Below are 12062 nucleotides of genomic sequence, written 5' to 3' on the forward strand. Positions count from 1 at the left end.
TGTGAATTTTAAACAATATTTTTCTCTTTGCTACAGATACCATTTTATTCCATAGCCTTCCCTCTACCCCAGCATGGTCCTAAAATCACGCCTTGGAGGAAAGGAAGGGGACAGAGGAGAGAAGAAAAAGTGGGCTCTCCTGACAAATAGAAGGCTGCTCTGTCAGTCAAGTTGGAGGGATCCCGCAAGCTCAGATCGCAGCCTTCGGACCAAATGAATGAAAACAAGTCTGGTCCATTCTCCTGTCTGGAGGAAGCCATTCCCCTTCACAGACAGGAATGAGCGCTCTGTGGGGATGACGGACCTGGGAAACAGCCACACAGAGGCCACCAAACCCTGAACTCAGGGCTTTAGAAGTTCCTTCAAGTAAGTTGTTTAAAAAAAATTGCTCTAATCTAAAGAGACTACTGGCTGCTCCCCTGTTCCCCTTTCCTGGGGCTGAAGGACAGAGATGATTTAAGGACTCTGACATCGTGCCCTTAACTTCCCCCAAGGAGCCTAAATATATGTGAAGAACACATATTTAGTTTGAAACATGGTTGAAAAGAGTTCGAAAAAGAGGCTTCGGCTGGTTTGAAAAAGAGGTCATTGAATGAGATGTTTGGGAAAGTGGGTTACTCATTCCTTCACTTTCTTACAAGGGATGAAGGGCACAATTCAAAATGCACAAATTGCTATTTCTTTGGCCTCAGATGTGATCTCCATTTCTACCAAAGCCCCTAACATCTGCCAGTGGTCTGCAGTGGAAATGCTTTGCTCAAGAAGAGTACTGCCAGGTGAATAAAGATGCACATGTAGAGACCCAACATGTGGACACAGTGCGGGGAGGAGAGGGTGGGACGAACTGGGAGAGTAGCTTTGACATATATACACTACCACTGTAAACCAGCTAGATATAGTGATACATGGACATATATACACTAACATGTGTAAAATAGATAGCTACCACGTGTGAAACAGACAGCTGCTATACAGCATACCATGCTCAACTTGCTGCTGCTATGACCTAGATGAGTGGGCTGCAGGTGGGAGGGAGGAAGGCTTAAGAGGGAGGGGATATATGTATACATAGAGTTTATTCACTTTGTTATACAGCAGAAACTAATGCAACATTGTAAAACAATTATACTCCAATAAAAAAAAAAAAAGAAGAGCACTGCCTCCTAAGCCCCTATTTGCCCTTTCTCTATGATGCCAAGGCTCCTCCCGAACAACCTTTCCCTGTGGAAAGGCAGCCCATTGTACACCTGTACCCACCATATGCTGGGAGTTACACTTCCCCGTGTGGTTCTTGCACGTGCAATTACCTAGTATTTACCACCACTGAGTTCACAGAATCCTACGTGGGAAAAGAAATGGGCTAAGGTGAAGTGGTTGCAGCAGCCAGTCGGGTGCAGGTTGGTGATTCAAACCAAGGCAACAACAGAGGGTAGAAGCACTTTCTTAAGCAGCCAATCAGCTCTGGTCTAAAGTGGCAGGCTGTGCTGTGGGCAGAGTGGTCCCTGAAAGACTCAGGCTGTTTGAGAAAGGCCTGCAGACACAGCTGGCAGCTTTACTGTGCGTGCTCAGCTTCAGCAGACAAAAGATTCCCTGTCACACCAGGTCTTTTCTTCCTGCCTGGCAAGGTGAACAGTTCTGTGGCCCAAAACTCCAGCCTAGAGCATATGGTGCTTTCTCTGGAGGCCCAGAGTATTAGGAAACCACCACGCAGTCTTTCTTTTTCCATAACCAATGTACTGGGAAGTTATAGGGGACATCAAGTTATCTGATCCTTTAACAATCATAAAGCACCCATAGATCAGGAAAACAGAACCTATGCCCACTGGAAAGATAAATGCTGAGTCTGGTATATAGTATAATCTACGTGCACAAGGTTCTGAAGCTGATTTGAACTTATTGTAACTGAGACTTCACTGAGATGGCATTTCCCCCCAGAACCTAATATCACTGCTTTTTTTTCCCCCTTTAGATTGAGGAGGAAGTCTTTACCAGCATTAGTATGTACAGGCTTTTCATGCTCTCATTCTCCCAATGTGCAGTTTTTCTAGAGACTTCTTAAAAACCTTTCCATTCTAGAAGCCATGGTTGTGCTCCATGTTCCATGTCAGTGGAAAGAAATAGCAGGTGACTAGTCCAAAATTAATTATTGAAAATTTCTTATATTTCAGGCTGCCTCTATTGCTACATAGCCTCTTAATTTTGCATGACTTGGGTGATGCTTAAGATAGGTGTAATCCCTGATTTTTCTCATCCACTGAGACCATAGGTGATCTTGGTGCATGCTAAGAGAAAGCCATACAGGGACTGAAGTTTGCAGACAACTTTCCTTTCCAAAAAAGAGTTTGGCCCAAGTTCACTAAGTTGGGTAGATCTTATGAAATCAAACTTCAAGAGTTAAAGACCAGATTTTAAAACTAAAGATGGGTTAGAAATAGCATATGTAGGAGCTAATGTATCTTGATAAATGATGGAGGGACAAAGAGGTTTTGTACTTAGACTTTCTGGAACAGAGCAACACTCCTGCAGTTTGAAGTTTCCTTAGTTACTCTGAGTTTCTTTAAGGAAATAGTCAAAGGCATCAACCAGCAACCTAGGCTTTAGCTTGAAAGATGATAGTTTAGAGTTGTTACCTGTACAGTCACAAAGGCTGAATCCATGGAATATCCCCTTCTGGTAATCTCCAAGGGTAGCATGCCCATATTCTCACAGACCTCATATTCAGTCCGCGACCACTCAATATGAGACCAATTCAGTTCCAAACTAGGCATGTAAGAAAAGAAAAAAGAAAATCATGAGAAATGCAAAGTGGAAGCCTGTGGGGCTCCTCTGCTGGGTATAAAGCAACCACTGGTCCAAACTGGGAGAAAAAAGTGGTTCATCAACCTACACCAGTGCTGCAAACTCCTTGCATATGTTTGGTACCTTTTAGTTCACAAAGAACATCTACTAGCATTATCTCATTCGTTACTCTCAATGCTGCTGTGAGGTAGACAGAGCATGTATTAGAATTCTATTTTATGAATGTAGAAATAAGATTAAAAGTCTATCCAAGGTGTGCGGTTATCCATGATAAAGGAAGGGACTCAAATTTGAGAGTGTTTGGAAGGGAAAGGAGCAGGTGGTTAAGTTCAAGGAGACAGTCATTTTTGGAAAGGACATTGATATGAAACTTCTCTCCTATATTTTGGCCTCCTTCAATGGTACAACAAGATCATTTCCAGGTACAGATCTTCTCTAAACTCAGGTTCAGTTTAATAACAAGACGTCTTTGAGGAATGTTTAGGAATTAGAATGTGCATGTATTTTACAGGTTTACCCATCCCTCCTCTGTGTATGTGCAAGGACTATACTAACATATAGCTTGATTGCAGCGATACAACTGAATAAACCTGATAAAGACAGAATGGTCTTTTTTTCCACACTATGTCTAGTGAGTCCGAAATTTGATAGAAACTGACTTCTTTAATCCTCATAATACAAAGAGGTATTTTTTTGTTTTTTCCTTTTCTTCAGAAAAGAACATTGAGCTTGCTGCTGCTGCTGCTGCTAAGTCGCTTCAGTCGTGTTCGACTCTGTGCGACCCCACAGACGGCAGCCCACTAGGCTCCTCCGTCCCTGGGATTCTCCAGGCAAGAATACTGGAGTGGGTTGCCATTTCCTTCTCCAATGCATGAAAGTGAAAAGTGAAAGTGAAGTCGCTTAGTCGTGCCTGACTCTTAGTGACCCCATGGACTGCAGCCTACCAGGCTCCTCCGTCCATGGGATTTTCCAGGTAAGAGTACTGGAGTAGGTTGCCATTGCCTTCTCCAACACTGAGCTTAGAGAGGTTAAATAACTAGCTTGAAGGCAAAATGCTATGACAAAGCTAACAGACAGCAGAGATAGAGTCCTTAGCATAAATCTGAAACCAAATGTTTTGTTCCTTCTCTACCATTCTTCTTCCCAACTAAAGTTCTCCATGACTCTTGTGATCTGAGCTCAAGCAGTGGGCTACAATTTTATCTTTATCCTGAAATATTTCCCTTTTTGAGGTGAGAAAACTTGAAATGGTTCACCTGAACAGTTCTCTTCAAAGATTTCCTTACATTTTTTTACCCGCTGTAACTGGCAGCAACATAAAAGACATGAATGGTCTTCACTATGATCATTTAAGTCGCTTCCATTTTTTTGGTTTTATTCATTTTCCTTTCACTCTCCATTCATAAAACCCTCAGAGTTTGCCTTACTGTATTCCCAAACTTCCACTTAGATTCAGGTCTTTCCTCTAGACTTTTAAATTTACTTCTTACAGTGTTTTTCTTTGCAGAGCTAGAAATTCTGGGTGCTACCGAGTAGACCGTGGAGTTCACAAATTTCAAAGAACACGCCACACATTCCTGGAGATTATTCCTAACAGAGAGTAATAAGTTTGTCCTCTAATCAACCCTTTATGTCCTTGCACCAATCATGTGTCACAGCCACATCCTATATATTAAGTTCACTAGCAAAACAAACTCAACAGCACTGTGTTCTACTCTACCGACCAGCAGCCAGTGAGACAATGGTAGTGTGGAAGCATGGACTTATTCTAGAGCTTCAAGAATTTGTATTCATATATGTTTATTCAATCAATAGACGTGACATTTATTGTTATTGGCATGCTGGGCTTCACAAAATTTTGACATGAAAATAGGATACTTATATTAAATAATATTGGGAACCTCATGGGCCTTGATGAAATCGATTTCAAATCTGACAGGAGACAGATCAAGAAAGAAAGAAATGGCAATGCTTAAAGAATCGCAAGATAACAAGCAACACGGATGTTATAAATGCCAATAGAAATAACATGTTGCAAAGAATTCCTCAAGGATACAGCCAGATAAGAAAGGGGAACAAAATCAACAAGAATGATTGGAAGAGAAAACAGAAAGATAAAACAGGAAGGAAAAGGGAGCAGTGGGAACCAGTGAAATAAATACACAGAGATGGATTTCAACTAAGTCTGTGTAAGGTTCAAATGAGTTTCAAGGTTCAATCTTCTAAGAATCTATGTATTGCTAATGCTAACCACGACCAGCAAAAATTCATCAGTGTCACTCTGCAGGTCCAGATGACCTTGAGGCCTAAAATGAAGTGTGATTTGATTGCTGGTCTAGATCCATAAGGGGATCATGCAGAGTGACATTCAGTTTCAAAGCATTAAGGGTTTTGGTGTTTGGGAACCTGCACACATCACCCTGATACATCATTGGAATGCTGCATGATGCTTAGAGGTTAAGGTTATAATTACACAATGTTCTATCTTACTTTCTTATAACTATTCCCTACAAACAATAAATGCCTATTTGAAAGCTATGAAATTTAAGCCAGGCTATATATTTTTCAGAAAAATATTTAAATCATGAGGCACTTGCATACCCAGAGGATATGTGTGACACATGCTTTGAAAGTGTTTTTTTGTTTTCTGCAGTATTGTATTTAAGAAGGCCTTTCTACACTGAGCCTACAGTTGCTTAAACTCAACACAAACACTTGAAAGAAAAGTTAGAGATGTAGTCAGTCACCTGGGAATTCTCCCTACAAGAAGCCATACAGATAGATGTTTGCTATCATGCAGATAACCAGATGCAGAAGCCCATTAGAGAACTGTGGAAAGCTCTGGATTGGGAGGTGTCAAGCAGATGGGGGTCGGTTCACATCTTCACATTTTAATGACCCCCCTCTTCTGAAGTTTACAGACACACTTTCTGTGAAACCCACATGGCAATCATTGTGAGTCAGCAGGATGCAAAAACTCCTCAAGCCCTGAGGTCAGGATTTCTTGGCCTGGAAACTACTGACATTTGGGACCAGGTTTCTTTGTGGTGGGAGGCTGTCCTGTGCACCGTAGGATGTCTCCCAGTGGGGACTTCCTCACTGATCTAGTGGTCAAGATTCTGCCTTCTGATGCAGGGGGCACAGGTTCTATCTCTGGTCAGGGAATTAAGATTCCACATGCTATGGGGTGCAGGCAAAAAAAAAAAAAAAAAAGTTTAGTAACATCCCTGGCTTCTACTCACTAGATCCATTAGAGGCAGTCATGCCATTCCATTCCAGTTACAACAATCAAACTGTTTCCAGACATTTCCAAATGTCCGTCACGGGGAAAGTCATCCCCAGGCGGGAAACCTTCCTGAAGTGATTTCATAGACTCATCACAATGGAAAAGTCTATTTAATCTATAAGCCAAGTTTTGGTTCTCAACAACTGTCATGAATGAAAGACATAGTCTGCGGGGTGTGCCCAGACTATTTAATTTCTATTCCTCCATCCTATGTCTTTCATGATGTAGGGCTGAAACCATCACAATACTGTAATTATCCTCTAGTTAAAATAAAAATTAAAAAATAAAGGCAAGAGTACCCAGCATATGTAATAAAAAGATATAACATCTCACATGAAAAAGAAATTAAAAGGGATGAGACTTCCAGTTCTTCTTTCAGTCAAAGACAAGACAAACTGTTTAATTACCCAATTTAGCGATCTACCTCCAAAGTCCAGCATGTGTGATCCACTTTAATCTGATTAACTCTCATTTCCAAAGTACATATAACATACTATTTAATTCACTTAGGTACTAAAGGTCTGCAGTTCATTGAGGTATCACCAAGTGCCTTGTAGGGTGACTGGGACAGAGTAAGTGCTCAATAAATATTTGCTCAAGGAAATAATGAACTTTGTTTAACCTACTATTTGAAAAGCTAAATTGACCACTGACACGTTTTTTCTTCCCAGCCTATTCACATATTTCACACAATTTGAAAAGAAAATCTCTAGGCCAGATGTTTTCACATGTTTTTTTCTAGCCCTGACTTATTCTGGATTCTTTAGGTCATATTGGATTGTATTAGCTTGAGAGAAAGATGGCATTGGTAAACGACCATTCTATCATAAAGCATGATGTCTTATTTTCTAAGGCACATTCATGCTTCTCAACATTTGACAGTATCTAGAAACAGCTTTATTTTTCACAATGGGAGGAAGGGGATACTGGTGTTTAGTAGGTGTCGTCCAGGGGTGTTGCTAAATACCCTTCAATGTACAGGACGCCCAACTCACCCTCCACCCAAGCCCCATGACAAAGAATTGTCTGGACCAAATAGTCAAGAGTGTTGAAGCAGAGTCAAAAATATACACTTTCTGATATTCTATTTTGTGGCTGTTGTTGCTCAGTCACTAAGTCGTGTCTGACTCTTTGCAACCCCAATGACTGCAGCACGCCAGGCTCTCCTGTCCTTCACCGTCTTCCAGAGTTTGCTCAGATTCATGTCTATTGAGTCGGTGATGCTATCTAACCATTTTGTGTCTACTTGGTTCATTTATATGAAGGAACAATGAACCAAAAGAATCATTTGGAATCAAACTTTATTTTGGGATTTGGGACATTAATCCAGGTTAACAAGCAAATGTAAAAAAGGTACTTGGCTGCTCTCTGCCTCAGTTTCCTCACTTCCCCAAGTACAATAATAATGAGTCTGTACTTCAAAGAGGTTGAATGAACCTTAATGAACACTCATTAAGTACTCTGAGCTTCTCAGTGAAAGATTTTATAGTAGCTAAAATGGTGATTAAATTATTCTTATAACTAGATCTTCACTTATAATCAAGTAGCATATGACTTAAGAAAATCAAAATGTTAAAAAATATTTTCTAAGTATTCAATCCAAGACTTATCAATTCAAAGAGGATGCTATTAAGCTCCATAAAAATGCTATGAACACCTGTGTTTGCCTTTCTGTCTTTCTCTCATGATAATGGGGAAACGGTGCTTAGTCAGGAAGCAGCATAGTGAGTACCCCAAACAAGTGCTTTGGAGTCAGACACATCTCATAACCACTTATTAGTGTGTGATTATGGTCAGTTACTCAGTCTCTCTGGACCACAATTTTCATCATCTGTAAAATGAGGGAAATTACATTCATGTCAAATTAAAATTTGTTAATACGTATAAAGCACCTGTACACAGTGGGTACTTAATAAGGCCTATTTCCCTTTCCTTCCTCTGTGGTTTCTTAGATCTAATCTAGAGACAAATACTTTAACTTCTGGCTTGCAAGTAACGTGAAAGCTTTACCTAACCAAGAGTTTCAACCTCTTTCCCTATAACGTGTTTCATAAAAGTTGTTAAAGCATTTCTAAGTTCGCCTGCTAGGGAGGAGAAGAGTCAAGGTGCTTGGAATCATGGAGCAGCTGGGGAAGCAGCCACTGAATTATGAAGAACTTCAGCAGGGGTCAGCTTTCGTTTTGAAGCTCACCTTTTCTGCAGTGGGTGCAAGAAAGAGGTCAACACTGACTGCATGTTAAGAGACTGCCTTGGTCAGACGTCAGCTACATTCTGTGGTCTACAAAGGTGTTTTTGATGAATGATGTGGTCCTATGTGACAGAGTTTGGGTGGGAGGCAGACCATCTTGAGATTCACACTGGACATGAGAACGGCATGCTAAGGCATGGGCCGAGAAGATGAGCACTCACACTGAGGTCAGGAGGTCATGGTGCACTGTGGGCTCTGCCATTTATTCACTTAGTGGCTGCTGGCCAATCACTTAAATGCTTTGAGCCTGATTTCCTTATCACCCTCAGAGAACTGCTTTGCAGATTAAAACGGAAAACATATGTGAAAGCACCTAGCACAGTGCCTGAAATTTAGGCACTTAACCAAATCTAAATTTTGATGCAAATTCCCATGGATTTCAACATTCTATAGTAACTTCTATTTACAAATGTCTCCTAAACGTATTGCATGAAAAGCTTGTGCCATGAGCTATTCTGGGGCAGGGTGGTCTTGGTTTTATAATCAAATCATATTGAGATATGTTGCATATTATATCCCTCTCTTGAAGATTCCCAATGCACACACGCATCTTTGTGACTTTGGCAATGTGATGCATTAGTGAGTCATAATAACTTGATCACATCAAGATTTCCCAACACCATTTCTAATGGAAAGTCTCTTGACCCTTTAGGACTGATGCACTACAGAAATGCTGACATAAGCAAAAACGTATGAGCAATCAAGACTCCGGGACAATTCTCACTGAACATGAGTCCTCCTTATTCTATAAAGAGCCTCCTTTCTGCTCCTGATTGCATCCACCAGTCCCTTTAGCTTCATTGCAGAATGTTTTCACCCCTTGAAATATACAGACTATTAACCTATTAATCCTAAACCAAACCAGAACACAAAGTTCACTGCATTCAGATTATTAACAAGAATATGGATTGTTCACTTTGTGAACATCTCAGAGTCCATTTCTAACTTATGGGCTTTAGCTGGCTACCAAAGGCCTCTGGAATACTATTCAGTCAATCATTGTCCCCCACATGAATGCACAACAGTAGTAATCACCACCGCAGGTCATGTTTGTCAAGGACTTTAAATAGATGCTCCCACGTGTTTTACCTCATTTGTTCCTCTAAGTAAATTGTAATACTGCCCCTAATTTACAGATGAGATAACTAAGATAACTAAACACTTGACCTAGGTCAGTGGCAAAGTCAAAGCCCAAACCTGTTCTTTGGCTCTGAGTCCAGTGGTTTACCGTACATTATCTATCCCATTATCCCCAGTTCATTAGCCATGGAGTACACACTCATATTGAGACCTGTAATTTACATTTAAGCTCCTTGAGGAGTAAGTATTCTTCCTTTCTTGTTGCTTTGATGGCCAAAGATTGGAGAAAAATATGGAGCTGAGTCTGTTGCTTCTTTCCCCTTAGGCCAGTTGAGCACACTCATTAAGAGTGGGCAAGAAGTCCTTTAATGCAGTGAGGAAAACCACGGATTTGAGAGTCATAACTTCTGTACCAAAATCTTAGCTCCTTCTCTGATGAGCTATATGAGCTTGGAAAAGTCACTTCCTATCTCCTTGCCTCAGTCTCCTCACCTGTAAATTCTGGATTATGATGGTACCTAACTTAAAGGTTGTTGTGATGATTAAATGAAGAGCAATGAAGTAGAGCAGAAAGCTATAGTGTAAATGCCTGTGATTTATTCTATACAGGCAGCTAGGTTCCTGCTAGCCCTGGGAAGACAGATCATTATTCATAACATTGTTTCCTACTGGAAAAAAAAAGTTCTTCTTGTTCCACAAAGTAACTACTTACAAATGAGGTTAGAGACAACTATATCCTTCAAAACCTATAAAGATAAGTGCTTAGTAACTTCTACCTGCTTTTCCCTCTACCCACTCTAGAGAAAACAACTTAACATATGTTGGATCAAATCAAAGTTATTTGGGGATTAACTCTCAGTGGACATATTTTGCATTATATTCCACTGACTCCAATCATTACAAGCTGAATTAGAAACATCTTCAGCATAGGTACCTGAAAATAGGTATCTAGTAGAAGTAGGAGTCTATTTTAAAAGTCTCAAGTAAAGTTATAAATTCTGAGGTTCTGAAATAAACTTGAAAATTATTCAAAATCATAAATTATCTTCAAAAGCAGTGTCCTTGGTTACAATGAGGAACTGGTGGCGGGAGGGGGTGGGGTGGGGTATATGTAGAAACTTCCCTGGTGATACAGTGGTTAAATGCTGTGCTCCCAAAGCAGGGGGCATAGGTTTGACCCCTGGTTGGAGAACTAAGATTCTACATACTGCAAGATGTGGCCAATGAAAAAAGGAAGTTTGTGGGTGAAGCAATGTCTATCTAGTTCTATTTCTGTGTTCCCATGTGGTCAGCATTAGTTCAGTAGCAAGTCTGATCAATATTTATATGTTTATACGTTGAACTATTAAAAAGCAGTGAAATCAAGTTATTAATATTTTTGAGTAGGATTTTTTAAAAAAAATTCTTGAGAATTGAATACATTTGTCTGAAATTGCAAGTAGGTAACTTATTTTCTATAAAGATTATAATCCCAAGAGCCATTTTTCTGAGGCAAGAGCATTTTAATGGCAAGTGGGCATCTGTTTTAATTTTAAAGTGTCATCATTGAATTTTCATGTCAGGGTCCAGTTCTTCCTTGCTCACACCTATTTCCCAGATGCTTATACTGTGCACCTGGCCTATAGTAGCCACTCAATAAAAATCTGGACCAGATTTTTTTTTTATATTACAGGCAATAGAGGTGCAATTCTGAGAACAGGTTTTGGTAAAGATGCATTTTTCTAGCAATGACCACAGAGACCTCTGCTGGCAGATACTGGGACTACAATCCAGGATCAGAAAGAAAAAGCAAAAATGAAGAGCTCAGAGGTGAATTTCTCAATTTTCTTGTCTTTCTTTGTCCATACTCTGTCACAAAAGCCCCATAAGAAGCTGTGCTCATTATGGTGTGTGGTTTGATAGAGTCAATACTAAAACTAGAATAAATGAACAACTTTTCTCTGAGGTGAGTGGGAAGGGCATCAAACTTGGGAAAAAAAAACAAACATGGAGAACTGGATTGTGATTTCTGCAATCATTTAATAGCTGTTATTCAAGGTGTACCTTAAAAAAATCTAGAACAGTGACCTGGTAAGTGAAATTATGGTCTGTTAATATGGTTAATTTTGAGGATTTGATACTCTGGTTTTTCTGAGGGTCCTATATCTGACACAAGTTCAAAGTATTACTTAATACCTCCCCCAAGTCTTTCTTCCTCTTTTACACTACACTGTCTTCACCTTACCCATGTTAGGTTTATAACTTACAAAAGGAGTCGCTAGTAATTGCTTGGGTTTGGGGGGAAGAGAAGATATTTTGCTAAACTTTCCTGACTCCCTCATTCTCTAGATATTTTAGAAATGTAGATTTAGGAAATGGTGGGTCATAACACAGTCCTAGAGTGACCTCTTGCTGCATAATTTGTACATGAGCCTACAAGCCCAGTCCTGGATACCAGTGAATTGTCAAGACAGAAACCTCTGTGGGTGTGAAAGGATGTGCATTTGTAAACGCATGCATAAAATGAATGACCCAGCCCCAAAGAACTAAACTTTTTAACACTCCCATATTCTGTGATTATCAGCAACAGAAGTTTAAACTTCCCCAGTGGCTCAGTGGTAGTGAATCTGCCTGCCAATGCAGGAGACACAGGTTTGATCCCTGATCCAG

The 12062-nt window shown here is 40.2% G+C and overlaps 1 protein-coding gene across 4 annotated transcripts in view; it reads right to left on the reverse strand.

The window, feature by feature from the left end:
- The window catches only part of FREM1 (FRAS1 related extracellular matrix 1), a 217979-nt gene that overhangs the window by 21714 nt on the left and 184203 nt on the right, over positions 1–12062 (reverse strand). For all 4 annotated transcript variants that reach the window (XM_010857025.1, XM_010857026.1, XM_010857024.1 and 1 more), the window contains one exon: positions 2631–2760. In XM_010857025.1, the coding sequence (XP_010855327.1) occupies positions 2631–2760 (130 nt within the window). The remainder of the gene's footprint in view (positions 1–2630; positions 2761–12062) is intronic.

The sequence above is a fragment of the Bison bison genome, unplaced genomic scaffold (genome assembly GCF_000754665.1).
Source record: "Bison bison bison isolate TAMUID 2011002044 unplaced genomic scaffold, Bison_UMD1.0 scf7180017864376, whole genome shotgun sequence".
Taxonomy (NCBI): domain Eukaryota; kingdom Metazoa; phylum Chordata; class Mammalia; order Artiodactyla; family Bovidae; genus Bison; species Bison bison.